The sequence below is a fragment of the Eleutherodactylus coqui genome, chromosome 9 (genome assembly GCF_035609145.1).
Source record: "Eleutherodactylus coqui strain aEleCoq1 chromosome 9, aEleCoq1.hap1, whole genome shotgun sequence".
NCBI classification, from domain to species: Eukaryota; Metazoa; Chordata; class Amphibia; order Anura; family Eleutherodactylidae; genus Eleutherodactylus; species Eleutherodactylus coqui.
In genome coordinates this window covers 107,242,430-107,262,371 of record NC_089845.1, presented here as the reverse complement: position 1 = coordinate 107,262,371, position 19,942 = coordinate 107,242,430, and the positions used below count along the sequence as shown (strand labels likewise).

Below are 19,942 nucleotides of genomic sequence, written 5' to 3'. Positions count from 1 at the left end.
ATCTTGGCACCCAAATAGAAAGTCTTTTATAAGCGGAGCATTAACGGCTTCAGTGTAGCAGCCTCCAGATTGGGTAAACCAAATTTGTCTTTCAAAACTTGTAGATCAGTATTTATAGGCTATGGAAACCTTTGTGCATGAATACACCAATATCTTACTAAGTCCCTGCAGAAAAAAATGTACACTTTTATCTGTTTTTTTGCATTGCGTTTTCCTTCTCATGCATTTAGAAAGCCTCATACTTGGTTTGTAGGCTCTCCTACATTCAAGTTTCTGGTTTGGGGGGGGGGAAAGGTGTTCGCGGCACCGATCAGCTGGTCTTTCATAAGTATGCAGAGCTTAACTCCCCTACTCCTCTTTCAGAGGCTGTGTAGCATAACCACGCCTACTCCGTACTACACAGCTATCTCTACATCATCATACGGCCTTCTGTAATACTAGTCTGCTCCACCATCCCCTAGCACTATCATAAAGTGCTCTGTAATATTAGTTTAGGCCCTTTTACACAGAAGAATATTGTTCAAATAATAATTAAGTCATGCAAACATGAAAGATAATCGTTGGTTGTTTAATTGTTGGCCATGTTTACACTGAACCCTAATATGTTCACTTATTATTCATTGTTTTATGCAGCCATAAAAATCATCCTTCGTTGTTCACTCATTCCAATGGCTCCATGTTTTTCCTGAGCCGTTGTCTGCCTCCTGCAGACATTGGCTTAATGCATTGGCCTCGCGAATAGCTGAATGGTGAGGTACCCCACAGCGGACTTCTGCTGATTTACTCTTGATGACCTATCCTAAAGGTAGAATGTCAATAGTCGACCCCCTTTAAATATGTGAAGAGTACATATGCTCATTAATGAAATGTACTAATACTTGAGGACAGAAATATATCGCTTGCAAATGGGAGATGTCACAAGGTCTCAGCAGTGCCACCTATTAGCAAGTAGCTTTCCTACAAGTCAATGCCCGTCCTTCACGTTCCAATGGCTAAAATGGTAAACGCATGACATTAGCATGAAAATCACATGGCATGTAAGTACAATGCAATTATTATTTTTTTATTATTCACACTCCAGTACTAAAATATTGAGCGATTCTTAAAGAATCACCAAAAAACAGGACATGCTGCAATTTTTCTACCTGAGTGAAAACTTAATAGACATTCATAGGAAACCACTTACCTACCTATATAAGAGGTGGGTATACTAATGGTGAAGGGGAAAGAACAAGTAAGTTGTAGGTTAGATAATGAAATTTAGGTTTTTAATTTTTTATTCTCCCCCCCCCCCTAAAAAAAAACAAAAACACCCCAAAAAGTGTAAAAGTTAAAAAAAATAAAAATAAATAAATCTCCCTATGACAAGCTTGAAGGTCCCATCCTTGTCATAAAAAAATGGCTTCTCATTTATCAAGGTTGGTTACTTAATCAGGTAATCTCATTTTAAATATAAATTCGGGAACAGCTGTCCCAGCTCAGGGAGGATTAACCCTTTCTGGGGCAGGTAAGGTGGAAAGAACACTGTTCTTTGACGACGCTCATCCTGCCGGTACAGGGGTTAAGGAGAGTTGCTTAGCAGGCTTCCCAATAATTACATCCATGCTGACGAGCAGTTGGTGGGAGAAGAAATAATTTAATCCTGGCTGAGCTCTCATACTGCAAAGTCATTTAAATGGCTGCAGCTATTATTCAGAAAAGGTGTCCGCTGGTGCTGCCGGGGGGGGGGGGGGAGGGCATTTGTCATACGTCGTTGTGGTCACTTTTGGCTCCCAAGTATGGAACCTCATCTTGATATCCTGCATTTCATGTTGTTGTGATCTATATGGCCATCCTGATGTCGTCTGCACTAGATTATTGAAGGGCATGACCGCTAGTTATGGTTTGACTTCCAGATCGTATGTGCATTTCTTGAGTGTATGTAAATCTTTGGCCATATTCAACTTTTGCTTTCCATAGCGAGCTTATGGTTCCTTGACTAAAATGATTAAATCAGACTGGTTGCTATTGAAATACACTAGGGCGTACGTACCATAGAGGTAGATCATGAGACTGTTATGGGGGCCTCGGCTCTGATCGCACCATGCCTTTGGCTATTGAGTAGCAATAATCTATGTAGGACCTTAATCCACAGTTGAAGATAAGGAGGAGAATTGACCTAAGTGTCATTTTAAAGGGCATGAACTGGGAAACTAACATCAGGCCCTCCTGATCTGGGTAGCAAAACAAAGTACCACAATGTGGGGCCCATTTACATTTTTACCATGAAGCCCCATCTCTTTTATATACGCTACTGGAAATTAATATTTATGAGCAATCTTCTTTTTAGTCAGTGGGTAGAATATTGTTGGCCATGACGAGTCTAGATGTTAGCACTTCGCAAGGCGAGGCATCAAACGTCCAGTTCAGCTTTTGCACACTTCCTAAAATTGCCCTCTGTGTGTAAGTAGTGCAACAAGATTGGGCAGTTGGGGTGGGGGGCCACACTTGTAAGAGGAGGTAGAAGAAAGTTACCGTCAAGCAGCTGGTGGGACCGAACAATGCCAGAGTAAGCAGATGTGGAAAGTCCCTCTTTAGTGTCACTTTCCATTTAGCACCCTGCAAAAGATGTCTCTTTAATGCCTTCACAGCTCTTTGATCCCCATGGAAAATAGGTTAATCTGAACAAGACGTAACTGCGCCTCCCGGTCTAGGTAGTCTTGCTGCATCTTCGGTGAGATACATTGTTCTTCCAGGTCACAGGCAGGAAGTTACTGGATGCGAAAGCCTTGCAGTTGTCTATCACATGCTAAAGCCGCAGTGCGCCAGAGTCTCCTTCTTACAGTTTGCTGTTTTGGCCTTCCTATCTGTTATCTATGAGGTCGATTTGCACAAAGTTACTACTTTTTATATCTTTTTGGTTTAATTTTTAAAAGTAAATGCCAGAAATTACACATTCAAGTGTGCAGAAATCTTTTGTCAGGACTCCAATAGGATCTCTTTTAAAGACCACTGTGATGTCCTAAGGCTTACTATCCAGCTTTTCCAAGCATCAGAATAGCAAATCACGCTAGTTATGCTGCCATCCATTACTTACGGTTTCACCGCATATTAAGGCTGCTTTCACACTGTGTTTGTAGTGCGCCATTGCTGTGTGCACAGAAAAGCTCTTGATACCGAAGTCAAAGAGGGGCCAAATGTATTGATTGGCCCCAATTGCGCATCAGGGGTCAGAAGAGTCTATATACAGTGTGGTAAACTGTTTTCTGATCCTCCCCTAAACCCACAATGGTGGGCTACTGGCCACAGATGCTTCTGTGTGCTATATAGTAGTATCTGTCAAGGTACACAGCCAGCAGGGGACGTCATAAAATAAGCAATACCGGCTCGTAAATCCACTGGTCTCAGTTACTGATTGGCAGTCACGTACGGGCAGCCGCAGCATCATCACTGCCGGACCGAGGCGGTGGAAGCTCCCCAGTGGAGCTAGATTTATCAAGTGACTTTTGTATGTTTTGTTGCTCAATGCCATTCCCTCTGGCTGCTAAACTTCGAAAGGTCTTTTTAAAGCTCTTTTAGTAAATACTTGTTCCGCAATTCTTTGTCATGAGGAACACATTGTTTCTTTGAACTGTGGTGTTCCTCTGTTTCTATCTAGAAATGTATGAATAACTTACAGCCAGGTGTTACCAGTTTGGGGGGTGTGCCTGCACACTCTCACAATGCCCAATCTGAGCTGCAGGTATTGGACTGCATAAGGACACACCCCCTTGTCGCTTTATGCATAACTTTCTAGGAGGAACAACACGGGCACTGTGTAATCCAGAGTTGTAAGAAGAGAGGTTCCAGGATTATTTCATGGGAAATACATCTATTTACTAAAACTGACATGTCAGGAGAGCTGATAGATTGTCTTTAAGCAGATTTGCCCTTCCAGGGATAAAGGCAAGTGGGTGGCCTGTGTGGGAGCTGTAACTGTGGCCATATTGGCTGTTCCTATGGATAGAATACAATGCAGTTGTTCTACTCAACTGAACTATGTACTATCTATAGAAAATCAGTATACAACTTAACTGGTTATCAAGCCCTTCATAAAACAATATATCCTCATTGTAGAGTTATTAAAGAAAATGGCAGCAGACAGTGAAGGTCCCATTCTTTAGTTTCAGAGTAAACAGCTGTGCAAACATTGCAAGATCAGTTCACCATCTGCTATAGTATATCCTACATTTAAAGGGCAACCACACTTTGGATATGAAATAAATACGAATCTGTAGTGTATTTGCTGCCGAGCGATTCCTTCTTCCCAGACCACATTTTACAGCAAGGTGTTTCCACTGCCGTGACACGAGATGGAGGAGGATGTGAAGAGTAGGGGTTTCCTTTATACAACCTTTGTCCAAAAAAGTCAAGCACCTAGAAGGAGTTGTCATTTTGCTGCAAAACTCGGCATGCTGTTACTTCTCAGGCAGATATGCCAATGATTAGTGTTGTGGGGTGATTAGATGAATGGTCTTGTCACCGGAGGGGCTAAGAGTTGTTCCACCATTGATCTATATGAAGGCTCTCAGAGGCTCCTTGTGTGTAGTGACCTCTTCTTCTGCTTGTATAGAGCTTGCTGACCACAAGACGCCTCTGACGCAGAGAAGAGATTTTGCCTAGTTACCAAGGTTTGAGAGGGGCACATTATTGGAATGTGAGAAGCTGGATGGGTTGTATTGAGCAATTGCTCTCCACTGGACTGATCTGACCAGACTGTTAGGAGGTGTTGGGACCAGTGGATGTGTGAGGGCACACAAGGTGACCGGGCTCAGGATGCCCTCTGCAGACTACCAGTAGAGAGAATCATCTGATTGTCCAAGAAGCACAAGCAGATCTATCTGTTTTGTTGTCCGCCATCCAGAGACAGATGGCACCATCGTTACATGCCCGAACCATTTCCAGGTACTTGGCTGAAGGCCCTTTTATGTGTATTGCCTTTGTCACCCACCCACCATCTCTTCTGTTTGCAGTGGTGTCATGATCAATGAAACTGGACTGTAAGGCCTAATTCCTACGGGTGGATTTCCCTAACGCAGCTATTAGGTTCTATTGAACCTAATAGCGCAATGCTCATGGTACGGAATTCCACCGTGGAATTCCGCCCCCGTGAAATCACCCGTAATCACCCACGGCATGTTCTATTTGCCACGAGCGGCTTCCATTGCAGTCAATGGAAGCGCCCGTCACGCTATCTTCCGCTGTAGCACAGCGGTAGATAGCGTGAAAGCGCTTCCCCGCCCACTGACACCCGCATCATATGACGCTGCCGGCATGGGATGCGGGACATCGGGCAGCAGATCTGGAGGGGAGTATGGGGTCTCTGGGGAGGGGCGCCGTGACGGACACCGCTGCGTAATTCCGCTTGCGGAGCCCGTCACGGCCCTGGGCACTAGGCCTTATAGAGTGGAATGAGTTATAAATAGGGATGAGCGAGTATACTCGCTAAGGCACTACTCGCTCGAGTAATGTGCTTTAGCCGAGTATCTCCCTGCTCGTCCCTGAAGATTCGGGGGCCGGGGCGGGGAGCGGCAGGGGAGAGCGGGGAGGAACGGAGGGGGTTATCTCTCTCTCCCGCCCGCTCCCCCCCCCCCCCCCCCCCCCCCACACCCCCCACACCCCGCCGAGACTCACCTGTCAGCTGCGGCGGCTCCCGAATCTTCAGGGACAAGCAGGGAGATACTCGGCTAAAGCACATTACTCGAGCGAGTAGTGCCTTAGCGAGTATACTCGCTCATCCCTAGTTATAAACTAATCCCTGTTTAGTTTGGTCACTGATGACTGATGTGTTCATGTCTGGTGACCTAGGGGTGAGCTCCTCAATCCTGTCTTTGCTGTGGAGCAGCACACTGCCTCCTGCTGGTGTGATGGTCACAGGAACCATAGCATTCGACAGTCAGTTACCCCTAATAGTGTTACAAGGGACCTTGACAGCAATATGTTCAGGACATCCTGCAGCCACATGTGTTCCTCTCATGGCGGCTTCCAGCAGGATAATGCTCGGCCGCACACACTAGGGGGTCACAGGAATGTCCCCACAACATTGTCACACTTCTGTAGCCTACCTGGTCTCCGTATTATCACCAGTACAACATGTATAGGACCATCTGGGATGCCAATTTAGATAGCCTACTAGTTTGCACGATCTAAAGGCTCAGCTACAGCAAATGTGGAGTGATGTGCTGCAGGGTACTATATGGAACCCGTATGCCTCCATGCCCGCCCGTATCACATCTTATACCGCCTCTATCTTAGATACAACAGGATACTAGAGCTTCCATACAAGGGGATCAGTTTTCTGCAATCAATGATCCTTTTGCTCTGATACTGTAATCACTTATATCATCGTTAGGCCCAATGTCCAAGGGAAAGCAGGAGTTTGGGGAAAAAAAAGACTACTGTGCCAGGCGGCGCTTCTGCACTCACTTGCAGTACAGAAAAAAGAAGACCCAGACAGGCAAGCGGGGTCATCAGCCGCGGGCAGGGTACGATTCCGCTGTGGGCTCCCGCATGAGGAATCTGGCCCACCCGTGGACATGAGGCCCTACAATCACATACGTTTCATTCCATTCTGACAACTCCTTCTAGGGGGGGGGGGGGGGGGTAATTTTATTTCTTTTAACAATGGGTGCAAGTCTGTCCGCTATAACTTGTGGCTTTAGTCCTTGTCTGTACCTGACAAATCAGTTGTGTGAAAGAGAATGGTAGAGCCGTCTGGGTTTAACCCTTTTTCTTTCAGAATACAATATATTGCAAAAAAGGCGCTTGGCATGTTTGCCCAATACAAACTTATGGCAAATGTGTGGAGGGAAAGCATATGGCGCAGTTGTGATGTAATCCGAGCAGTATATATCGTATAGCTATATATTTCTCTTGCTGGTATATGGTGCCTGGTCATATGTTGATGCAATATCCAGGTGATTGATTCTACAGGGACCATTTTGCCGTTCCCCCCCCCCCCCCCCCCCCTCTCTAAATTAGTCGATAAACTACAGTATGTTTTGGCTTTGCGCTCCTCCATCTGGCGTTGAGTCACTTCAGTTCCTGTGCTGTATTTTTGAGGTTCTGGTACCGTACACATTGCACTTTCCATGTACAGTTTCCAGTTTTCACTTGACTTCCTCCTGAATTTCCACTTGTAGTTGCAGCTTGCGTTCTCTGGCTATAATGCATTACAGACTCCTGTGGGAGTGATAGTTCAGCCTCACTTTAAAGCATGTTAATCTATTTAGGCTCCAGCCCTACATGCAGAGCTATTCTCAGTAAGTGTTTCCGACAGGTCTGATTATAAAGCGTCGTTCTACGCTCTCACCTTCTGTCAAGCCACTCGCTGCAGAGATGCATGGGGGCTTGTTCAAGGTGACCTTTCCTTGAAGATCCTTTAATGACAGTTTCTAGACCGGCTATTTGGTAATTGTGCAATGTTCGTATTCATATTGTCATGACTAGATAAGCGTGCCAGCATTTTTGCGCTTCATCTGCTTGCTTGCAAATACCTTCCTAAGTCGTTTCCCAACCCCGTATAGGAGATGAGAGTTGTATGCTGGGTAAACATAGGACCTGCAGTATACAGTAGGGCCATCACATGCATTGTACTAGAAAATCACCTTCTGTAACATAGGATAGGGCTAGGAGAGACTAGGAAAATCCATGAAGCCAATGTAGTCCATATGCCTAGAAATGTGCTGTAGACACTTTTTGGGTTGTTTTCTTCAGATATCTGTGAAAAGTTCTTAGTTAATAACCAAAACAATTCATACTGGTTTAGAGTGCTGGCATAATCGGCTGAAGTGTCACATCCAGGACATATAATATTGTGCAGGTCCCCTTTGTGCCCCCAAACAGTTCTAGCACTGCCAGGCTGTGGAGTCCACTAAACCCCTGAAGGTGTCCTGGCACAAAGATGTTAGCTGTAGATCCTTTTAAAGGGGAAACTATCAAATGCCTATCCTCAGGATCCCCATCAGTCGTCTGTTCGCCAGGGCCGGTATTTCAGTGCACAGTTAGAACTGTGCCTGCAATACCATTACGGGCCATTGCACAGTGTATGGAGCTGTGTGTTTCCAGTACACATATGTTTGATGTATTTGGGATTGGAGTGTCCCAGTGGTCAGTCCCCGACCGATCGTAAAGTTTTATCTCCTATCCAATGAATGGGGGATAACGTTGTATGTTAACATAACTCCTTTAAGCTTTTTCATCATTTTGTGCTACAGTAGCTCTTTGGGATCAGACCAGCTGGGCTAGCCTTCATTCTCTATTCTTATTACTGACCCTGTGACTGATTCACTAGTTGTCTTTCCTTGGACTCTTGTTATGTACTTACCACCACATACCAAGAATACCCATGAGAATTGCTGTTTTGGAGATGTTCTTACCCAATCGTCAATGCATTACAATTTTAACCCTTGTCAGATACTTGATTCTTACTTTTTAGGCTTTTTTACACTCTTCTGTTTTGTTTCTTTTAGCCTGCTTTAAACGCATCAAATTTAAGAACCGACTGTTCACCTGCTGCCTAATATATCCAACCCCTTGACATGTGGCAATGTCACCCTAAATTCAGTGGTGATCACTTCACTTCACCTCTCAGTAGTTTTAATGTTAACGCTGATCAGTGTACTTTTTGCTGTTGGGGCCCTCAACAGTACAGGAGCTTACATGAAGGAATTCACATCTTATCCATGAGGTCTTGTATCTAGAATTGCCCAACGTATTTTTTTTGGACAGTAATAAACGTTTTAAAGTGTGCATGATGATTGTGGAGATTTCTATTGGTTCCAAGCACACATTCTAAAGGTGTTGTCCATTTGGAATATTGGTTGTCTAGATTGGTTCTCTTTACGAGGTAAGGAGCGAAGCGCAGCTAGCAAGCAGACCCAGTCCATCTATGGTATTCTAGTTGAGTGGTCACATATAATACTACATTTACTTTGTTTTTGGTGTGTTTTTTTTATCCCAATTAAATACATCATGGAGCACTGTAAGCAGATGGCATGGAAAGACCTTATTACCACATATTAGAGATTTATACTGTACTCCAATTTCTCCTCACTTTTCTCTCTCTGCTCACTTTTCTCTCTCTGCTCACTTTTCTCTCTCTGCTCACTTTTCTCTTTCTCGCTCTCTGTGCTCACTTTTCTCTTGCTCGCTCTCTGCGCTCACTTTTCTCTTGCTCGCTCTCTGCGCTCACTTTTCTCTTGCTCGCTCTCTGCGCTCACTTTTCTCTTGCTCGCTCTCTGCGCTCACTTTTCTCTTGCTCGCTCTCTGCGCTCACTTTTCTCTTGCTCGCTCTCTGCGCTCACTTTTCTCTTGCTCGCTCTCTGCGCTCACTTTTCTCTTGCTCGCTCTCTGCGCTCACTTTTCTCTTGCTCGCTCTCTGCGCTCACTTTTCTCTTGCTCGCTCTCTGCGCTCACTTTTCTCTTGCTCGCTCTCTGCGCTCACTTTTCTCTTGCTCGCTCTCTGCGCTCACTTTTCTCTTGCTCGCTCTCTGCGCTCACTTTTCTCTTGCTCGCTCTCTGCGCTCCCCTTTTCTCTTGCTCGCTCTCTGCGCTCCCCTTTTCTCTTGCTCGCTCTCTGCGCTCCCCTTTTCTCTTGCTCGCTCTCTGCGCTCCCCTTTTCTCTTGCTCGCTCTCTGCGCTCCCCTTTTCTCTTGCTCGCTCTCTGCGCTCCCCTTTTCTCTTGCTCGCTCTCTGCGCTCCCCTTTTCTCTTGCTCGCTCTCTGCGCTCCCCTTTTCTCTTGCTCGCTCTCTGCGCTCCCCTTTTCTCTTGCTCGCTCTCTGCGCTCCCCTTTTCTCTTGCTCGCTCTCTGCGCTCCCCTTTTCTCTTGCTCGCTCTCTGCGCTCCCCTTTGCTCTTGCTCGCTCTCTGCGCTCCCCTTTGCTCTTGCTCGCTCTCTGCGCTCCCCTTTGCTCTTGCTCGCTCTCTGCGCTCCCCTTTGCTCTTGCTCGCTCTCTGCGCTCCCCTTTGCTCTTGCTCGCTCTCTGCGCTCCCCTTTGCTCTTGCTCGCTCTCTGCGCTCCCCTTTGCTCTTGCTCGCTCTCTGCGCTCCCCTTTGCTCTTGCTCGCTCTCTGCGCTCCCCTTTGCTCGCTCTCTGCGCTCCCCTTTGCTCGCTCTCTGCGCTCCCCTTTGCTCGCTCTCTGCGCTCCCCTTTGCTCGCTCTCTGCGCTCCCCTTTGCTCGCTCTCTGCGCTCCCCTTTGCTCGCTCTCTGCGCTCCCCTTTGCTCGCTCTCTGCGCTCCCCTTTGCTCGCTCTCTGCGCTCCTCTTTTTTCGGCTCGCTCTCTGCACGCACTTTTCTCTTTCGCGCGCTCTCTCTGCGCTCCCTTTTCTCAGGAATCCTTCAGCATAAGTGGTTGTGTTTCAGATCACCTACTGTACGCTCTCACAGGAAGTATTTGGCTAGTGGCAAGCATTCTGTTGTAGGGAAGCATTCAATAAATCTAATCGCCCTTCACTCTGGCAGTGTGAGGAGATATCATGGCTTTATTAGTAAAGCATCCTATAGGTAAATGATGTCTGGGGGGAAGGGTTAAGTAGGGTTGTTTGGGTATAATCCGGATTGAGAGCACGCGGCCTTCCCCTAGTTTTACCTTTGTACCTTTCATTGGATTAAATCTTCATCCTGCTATCTTTACATAATAGACCCAGTTTGCTGTAAACCAGAAGCATGTGTCATTCGGTTTGTGAAAAGTTGCGCTACAGGCAGCCGCTCGCTGTTCTAGTTTGTAGCATTGATTTGCTGTTTGCATGTGCTCTGCTTAGCTGTAGTGTTTCTATATTCCTATTGACGTGTGTAATGTACTTCCAGGGAGAACGAGCTCTGCCTGATGGCTTCTCCATAGTGACCAGATATGAAATGTTGGAGAATACACTTTAATGTAAACTACCATTTACACTGCATTTTTTTCCAATTTCTCAGTTTTTTCCTTTTAGGGCATCTGAGGTCGTGTTACCTTTGTAGGAGGAACAGTTAAATCTTCACTTTTTTTTACGTGAAAGGTTTATCCCTCCCTGTATAAGGCCATGGTGCCCCATTTCCATGAAAATATATATATATATTTTTATAATATAATTTTTTTAATAATATCTCTGGGGGACATTCATGAAATCCTGTATGCCAGTTTTTGGCATAAATAGGGTCGCTTGCATATGGCAGAGCTGGATTCCGTATGCGGAATTCCACAGCAGAATCCATCTCTAGCAGCAGCGGCGTCCACACCTACCTACTTTGTCGTCTATTTTTATGGATGGACCCCCCGCTCGCCATCACACATGCTTACTACAGGGTTTTTTAAAAAAAAAATCTTTCTCATGCCATCGCTAGGCGATGATGCGGAATCTGCGACCACGCTGCGGGTCGGACAACTTCCATTGACTTCAATGGAAGCCGTATATATGGCGCCCGCATGAAAATGGAGCATGCTGCGGTTCCCCCCCCCCCCCCCCCTTCGCGAGCGTAAATTGCAAAGGATTTCTGCTTGTGTGTAGGAAGCAGCGGATCTCCATGGGAAGTAATGGGCAGTATTTGCTGTGGGTTCCGCAGCAAATATCCACCCGTGTGCAGGAAGCTTAGGCCTCATGTCCACGGGGAAAATCGGGCCCGCTACGGATTCTACATGTAGAATCTGCAGCGGGTCCCACCTGCCCCGCGGACATGAGCGCTGAAAATAGGAATAAATAAGAATTTACCTATCCGTAGCGGGCGGCGAAGCCCTGCTCTTCCTCACGGCCGGATCTTCTTTTTCGGCCGGCGGATGAATTCCTCACGCCGGCGGCACGTCGCCGGCACGTCGTAGACGTGCCGCGTGCATGCGCCGGGCACATCCGCCGAGCCGAAGCAAGGGAGATGCGGCCGTGAGGAAGAGAAGAGCTTCCCGGCCCGCTGCGGGTGAGTAAATTCTTTAAATTCCTATTTTAGGTCTCCCGCGGATCCGGACGGCTTCCATAGGCTTCGATAGAAGCCCGCGGGAGCCGTCCCCGCGGGAGACCCGCACGAAAATGGAGCATGGTCCAGATTTTTTTATGCTCCATTTTTTTTAAAATCCCTTTTATTGACGATCCGCGGGTATTTATCTACCCCGTGGGTGGTCAATGCATCCCTATGGGGTGCGGATCCGCGTGCAGGTAATCCGCTGCGGATCCTAAATCATATTTTTCCCGTGGACATGAGGCCTTAGGCCACAAATTTGGGGATTTGCACCAAAATTTAAGACTGTAAAAAGAGGGTGTGGCTTGTCAGATGGGGCGGGGCTGCTCAATTTGTGTTTAATTTACACCATAAACTGGTGTAAATTATGCCAGAAACGTACACCAGGTTGGGCCATTTCTGTGTAAGCACAAAGAAGCATGCGCTGGAGCAAATTGGAGTTGGAAATACTGGCCTTAGTAAATTTCCCCCCTTGATTATGTATAGTTGCTGGAAAAAATGCAGTATTGAATCTTTGTAGGCCTCATGTACACCAAATACATGTATACTAACCTTGTAGGGGGGGTGTAATACAGACTACTTCATATCCTGCCATATAGCGCGCCTCTGTAATATGGCATGCCTCAAGTGTATTTTCACAAGCATGCACAACTTTAGTTTGTGGAAAATGGATAGATGTCTTAAAATTCATGTGTCCATCAGTGTCTGTTGTGGGTGGCCATTTTTTGCATCCATGTTTCCATGTTTCATCCTTTTTTGTTTGTGTTTTGCTCCTCACAAAAAAAAAAAAGCCTGGAGGAGGCGCTCTATTTTCAAGAATTGCTTAGCAATGAACCTTGACCCACAGGGTGCACACGTCTGTATAGCTCCCTTTCATCCATGTAAAGTCCATTGCAAATACAGACCGCACAGAAGCGTGAAAATGGCTCGTGCGAATAAGCCCTTATTTTGTATGCCTTGATGAAAATAAAATCTGTGTTTTATGTATGAAATTGGGGCTCATTAGGGTAACGTCTGCTTACAAAGATGTCTACCATCCCAGGAACACCAATCCATAGTACCATCGTGTGCCGGAGGCTAAAGTTTGGAATTTGGTTAGCAGCAGGTATCTTTTTAAAACCTGAAAGGTCCTTCATGGAAGTTCTCGATTTAATACAAATCAAAAATGGCGTGATTTTCACCTGCTGCGATAGTCCGTAAAAAGCAGATTTTGCAAACAATGATTAACAATGGTCTCCTTCTCATCTGCAACGTTTTCACTGATGCGATGTTGAGAGGATAAAAAATCTTGGTATGCTCTATCCTTCTGCGATGTGCTACTTTTTAATCTCCCATGTATTCCTATGGAGGCTTCTTTTTACTGCTACACTACAAATGCGCAATGCGTTTTTAACATTACAAAGTCCCACTGACTTGTGTGATTTATTTACTTTTTTAAAAACACATGATTTTATCGCGGGCGGCAGCGATGTGATGTGAGACTATTCTCCAAAAAAATCTTTGCTGACGCTCACAAATCGCAGTGAATAAAGATGCAATTTTTTAATTTTTTTTTTGCTGTGATTTCTCGTGGCGAAATTGCGTTTCCCCGTGTGGAGCCAGCCTTAGAAAGTCATTGTGTCCAGTAAATAATGCCACTGAAAAGACTGTGGCTGGCCTTCATCTTTCTGTATCCCTCCATGTTACCCGCTTTCATTCTGGGTGAATGCCAGTTACAGTAGAAGGTTGCCTGTCCACGGGCGTAGAAATATCCCGCGGCAGATCGCTGCCACCCAGGAGCAGGTGAGAGCCAACAGCTCTCCAAGGTGAACCTATCTGACAGGCTCACCGCGGAGAATCACTATGATTCTCCGCTCGTGGACGCCGGCCCTGCACTTTCCATAGCAATGCTATGGAAAGCTTCAGGCAGCATGATTCGCCCGTGGACAGGAGCCCAAAGAGTGTAGGTTCTGCAGCAGAGATAGGATTGGATCACCGTTTAAGGGAAAGAACATGTACAGACCCCATTGAATGAGCTGTGAAGACTGTAGGACGTAAAATCCAGTAGGACGTAAAATCCAGTAACCAATTTGACCATTTTAGTAAACAGCATAGTCTTGCTGATTTTTAAGTAGAAATCGGCTTAAACTAGAAATGTGCTGTTTCCATGTAATTCTTGCCTACCTGACTTCTACGACTGCTCCAGACCTGGACCCTACATTCCATATCCCTACCCTCATCCTTCCATATGTTCTTAGAGATGCGGTGGAGAACGTGTTTCCTGCTCAGAAGGAAACCCTCAACTCCCATCAAAATGGCAGATCTTGTAGCCTTTTTAGCACTTCTTCACTATTGCTGTCAAATCTGATATTCCATAGACTTCATTGTGGGGGGGAAGTAGGCTTCTGCACTTACTAGAAACGCCAAGCTCATAATGTTATCTGAGGACCTCCCAGTATAGCGGGCGCTGCACCCTAGCAGCATCTTATTATCCTGGACCAAAGACCATAACTATTTAAAAATGACCATTTTTGTCCGGGATGCTTCGTTGGGCTGGTGGCAAATGTTTATGACTTGAGAATTCTCCCTCCGTTTTCATGCTTTATATAAAGTAGCCAAAACACATGTCAAGTAAAAGTGGAACACTTGTCCATCGCAACCAATCGGATTCCAGATCTCATTTTTGTAAAGCTCTTTTACATGGGACGACTATCGTCCAAATAGTCGAAAGAACGAGTATAAGCATTAGTTCCATGTAAACAGTCACCAACAGGGTGACTAAATAATTCATTCACTAGTTGCTCGCTGCTTTTGTTTCAGCTCACCTCAACAAAAAAAAAAAAAAAAAACAGACGCCGGTCAATTCATCATTGTCTGGTGTAAACAGGTATTCATTTATCTTTCAATGACTAGCCAATAACTTAGTGGGGAAGTATGCGCTCTGTGTAAAAGAACACAAACATTTGTTCGTACCCTAACTCGCTGTAGTGACTATTGCCAGCCATTATTCAAACGATAGTTGTCCCGTGTAAAGCCCTTGGGGTCATGGGTTGATGGAGTTGGGCTAAAGGGGTTTTGTCATTAGAAAAAAAAAATGCTATACTTGCCTATTCCTCCCCGTCTGTCTTCATACCACATCTTCTCCTCACCGATCTTCTCCTGGCTCCTCCAGTCCCCGGGTCACGTCACCTCCAGCCGACCGGTTCCTCTTCTTCCTGTTGTGAAACTTCCATTGCTGGCATTTTCCTTCCTGCAGGTCAGTGTACCCGGTCACTAGTGACGTAGCCTTCATTGCCTAGCGGGGAATACTTAATCGTATGCCGGGCTGTTGCCACGACTGCGAAGCATGATGTCTCGCAGCAATAGTATATGAACACTGGCGGCAATGACAGCACTCATGCGCAGTTTCGGCGATAGCCCAGCATAGGATTCGCCATTCTCTACTAGGCAGTGAACGCTACATTACTAGGGACTGGGAACACGGACCTGCAGGGGCAGGAGAATGCCGAGAATGTATGCTTCATCACAGGAAGAAGTGGATCTGGCCGGCTGGAGGTGATGTGACCCAAGGAATGGAGAAGCCAGAAGAAGATCGGTGAGTATAAGATGCGGTAAGAAGGCTACCTCGGTAGGAATAGGCAAGTATAGAATTTTTTTATTTTCTAATGACGGATTGTTCTCTCCATCCATCGTGACGCAACCTTTTCAAAACTTTCAAGTTAAAACTTTGGTTGACTGACCCTGAGTAACAAATTCTTAGTGCACTATCCCTCTCATATCAAAGAAACAAATGAGCATTTTTTTTCACCTTTTGTATGAATCTGCCATCATGAAAATGGTGAAAAACTGAACAACTTGTTAAAGAAAGAAAAGAAAAAATTAAATAAAACATTGCAGCAGAACGAAACCTCCCACAAAAATGTCGGCAGGCATACCATCTCAGAAGGGTTCCATAGCCACTCACCTAGCAACAGAAGTCTGTACTAGTAATACCCTACTCACTAGAAGAAGATTGCTGTTTCTTTGGGGTATGTCATGCCAACAGACAGCCCCTTCTCCCTGAAGCTATAGTCATTCTCCTAATATATTTTATTTTTTCATACCTCATAAAGGCGGTTTAACGGGATTATACTATAGATGATCTTCCCTCAGAATAAGTAATCCATAATTGATCAGTGGGAACCGCCACTTGGGGTCTCCACCAATCAGTTGATTGAAGAGGCTTACGGTGCACATGGCATGAGTGCAATATATGGCACTGTACCTAGTATGGACTGAAATGACAGCTGAGTTCACCCGAGCGCCGCTATTCTTTCAATCAGTTGATCTATGGGGATCCCGAGTGGCGGACCCCCGCTGATCAACTATTGTTGACCTGTCCTCTGGATAGGTCCTAGTGTAGTGCTTGAAAACCTATTTTAAGTTAGAGTATTTCATGTGCCTAGTTATTTTAGCCATGTTTCTTAAATCCGAAATGCTCCTTTTAAATTCTCGTGGGAATCCTTACCTTCAGTTTTCGGACTATTACGGTAACTGATGGCAACACCAATGAAGCTTTAATATTGTGTCCAGTGCACTAGAATTAATGGTATGTTTTGTGGGCATTAAAGGAGCTATCGAGTCGGGTTTTTTCTCTCTCTATGTGATTAGGAGAGACCATCTGTTCTTTGTTAAATGTTTACAGAAACAGCTTTCCCTAGAAGATGTGAGACGTTGCTGGTCTACCAAACATTGCTAAACTTCAGCCTCCCCTGCTCCTCCCCCATCTATCACTGGTTTGTGTTTCAGATTTTAAATAAACATCTATTAGTGGATGTAAAGTTGCCAATCTTTGTAGTATTTGCTCTTTTTTTTTAATTTTATAGACCAAGTCGGTTTGTGTTTAGCTACATCTGGTATTTTGTGGGACATTGTTGTATTTACAAGATTCCCCAACTCTCTCCAGTCACACTAAGTTTTTGGATTCTTTGCTGTTGGGGCCCTAAAATAACTTTCATGTTTTATTTCCTGGTGTACTTTTTTTCATAGGGAAGCTAGGCTTGCTGATCCTCTAGCAGAATAATACGTCCAGCAACTTGCTTTACTTTTTTTTACATGGTGGGTCCACTTTGGATTGTGGTGCCACCAGTTTGTTGTTCTCAGTACATCTTCGGAAGAGGAACATTCATTATGTTAAACTCTGCTAAACTATCTTTGTTCAACCACACATTTATGTTATTTTTGATTTTCTTGTTTTGGAACTACATCAGTTGGGTTTGACCAGCTAGACCTTACATAATTGTCTGTGGACTTCTGTTTCATTGTATTGTGTAGTATATTATATATAGTGCTGCAAAGTAGTTGGTAAGTTTAATTTTATATTAGAGGACAGTTGACTGTGTTTTTTATGATTTGACTACCACCATACCAAACACCAATTTTTTATTTTATTTTGTTTTGTTCCAGCATTCCCCATCAGAACCTTTTCTTGATAATTCTGTGCCGGATATGACTCGACTTGGTGGCCCCAATGCTCCTTTAATGACGGAAGACTTTTTGCCATCAATGCAGTCACAGCCTCAGCAGAAGAAACGGAAGAAAAAAAACAACCACATTAGTGCGGATGTTAACAAAGGTTTTGGTCCGGAAGGCTTCCTAGGAGACAACCCAGAGTTGTCAATCGAGGGAGCACCAGATGGGAAGAAAAAGAAAAAGCCCAAGGTTAAAAAAGAACCCAAGGAGCCAAAGGAGCCCAAAGCAAAGAAAGAGCCAAAGGAACCCAAGGCTCCTAAACAGCCCAAAACCCCCAAAGAGCCAAAAGAGAAAAAGGTGAAGTCAACCACACCAAAAGCAAAAACCAGCAAGAAGGCAAGGTAAGCACAAATCCCTGGCTTTATTTCCAACACGAAAATGGCAGGTTTGATGTATATTTTGAATTGGTAAGATGATTATTTTGCATGTGATATTGATGGCAAAAGTTGGTTGTTACTGTACAAATCTGGTAGTAAGTACGTCAACAAATGCAGAGAAACCTTTCAAAAAAGTGCTTGTTGATGAACTTAGGTTGGGCTTACACTAGAATTTATATTTGCGCCTAAGCTTTCTGTCCTGGGGTTACATTTGCATTGCTAAAAGCTGCAGTCGGATGCAACTATAAGCTTTAAGGGAAACCTTTCACCAGGTTCATGTTGCCCAGACCATGGGGCAGAATGAACCCAGGACAGGTAGGATCTGTGGCCCCATGTAAGTGTTCTAAAGCTGACTGTACCAGCCTCTTTGCTCGCAGCATGTTGACTGACAGCTCTCTCTACACAAGCATGTAGAGAGCGGTCAGCCTTACATGATCGGGGCAGGGAGTGGTTGGCATGGCCCGCCCCTTCAACTCGAGAACTTTGTTCTGAGAAATGCTTTCAAGTCCGTCTATTCCGAGACGCCACAGCATTTCATAATAACACTTAAATTGGGGCAATGGGCATACCTGTTCAGGCTGCCCGTGATTCGGGGAGCAATGAACCTGGTGATGGATTCCCTTTTAAGTAGTCAAACGAAGACCAGAGATACAAACTTTTTGATGTCTTTGACCAGGTTTCTGTTATTTTTGTGGAACAGAATAGCATAGTCCATCTTTCACCTCCGAAGGTTTGTAAATAGTTGAATGTAGTTGAGAGTAAGTTGACTCCAAATCACTTATGGTTCAAGTAAATGTTTTCATGTTGAGTCTCACGTTCTCTTTTTTTTTTTTTGTGCTATTGCCTTACTTGATATGAATGTGCTCCGATTTCTTGTAGATGTCCTCCATTTGGGTTATTGAGACAGCCTCCATTGTATTCTTCCTCAATGTCTACACAATGCATGCTCTAATTATTCACTTTGTCACCTGGCTGTACAGTAATCTGGTATTGGAAAACCATCTTCACTGCATTACTGGAGCCGTTAGGGGTGTGTCTGTCTGTCAGTCTTGTTGATAGTTTCTAATGGCAACCAGCAGCTCTGGGCTATAACACAAATTACAATGCAACAGGACTGCAGTGTATTTTTAAAAATAATTTTATTTAGCTTTCGGAGGCTTTTGATCTAACAGCGCTGTAATGTCAGGTTTTAGTTGCTTATTGTGTGTTTTTATACAACATATTGTACTCTAGTAGTAGTAACGTAAATGGAAAATAAGCACATGTTCAGGTGTGACTGGTAGCTGCCAGTACTGTATTTATTTATGGTTAAAGTCTAATTTGTTCAGATCTAAAAATGTTTTACAACGATTCGGAATAGTTTTTAAACATCTGAACCTGTTTTTCAAGCTGTGGCTAGTGTTGTGAAGTATATAATTTCCAGATGGAGGCACAGTCTGAAGTACCTAATCCAAATCGGCTCTGAAACACTGTTTTCATTAGGATTAAAATATACGTCAGATTAGTGTTAGAATTTACAATGCTTTCTGAGAATTTTACAGTTTTCAGGTTTTGTGGAAAAGCCTTTTTATTAAGTGTCTGCATGTTGCATTTCCTGCCCTTGAAAGAGCAATCCCGTCTTGTCTTCATGCACTGATGGATGCGGCCTGCATCTATAGATAAAGACTGCAATCGGGTTCATTTTTAAAAAGAAGGCAAATTAAAACAATGAGCTTTCATGTATGACTATTAGATTTTTTTTTTTTTTTTGAGGTGGGTATGTTTAGGTTCATTTAGCTTTACTGTTGGGGCCTTATTTTCTACATTCGTAATTCTTGCCTGGACCTTTCGGCTGCCTGCAGACGGCCAGGACGGATCCCGCTGCGAGCCCCTGCAGGGACGAGCGCAGCACTCACCTGCTCCCACGGCTCCGGCTCTGTGATGTGCCGGCTGCCACCCAACCGGTGCATGCGTAGAGTGGAGCCAGCGGCTGGGGAGTGACATTTCTGTGTGGGGCTCTGTGAGTCCCGCACAGAAATAGAGCGTGCCGCGATTTGTTTTCTGCGGGAGATTTCGTGCGGACACATCGCGGCCATCTGCAGCTTTCACGGGCAGAAATTCTGCGGGAAATCCCGCCGCGGAATTTCCGCC

The 19,942-nt window shown here is 44.9% G+C and overlaps 1 protein-coding gene across 2 annotated transcripts in view; it reads left to right on the top strand.

Moving 5' to 3' along the window:
- Positions 1-19,942, top strand: part of CHD7 (chromodomain helicase DNA binding protein 7) — a 148,295-nt gene that overhangs the window by 51,130 nt on the left and 77,223 nt on the right. For both annotated transcript variants that reach the window (XM_066578291.1, XM_066578290.1), the window contains exon 3: positions 17,370-17,776. In XM_066578291.1, coding sequence (XP_066434388.1) covers positions 17,370-17,776 — 407 coding nt within the window. The remainder of the gene's footprint in view (positions 1-17,369; positions 17,777-19,942) is intronic.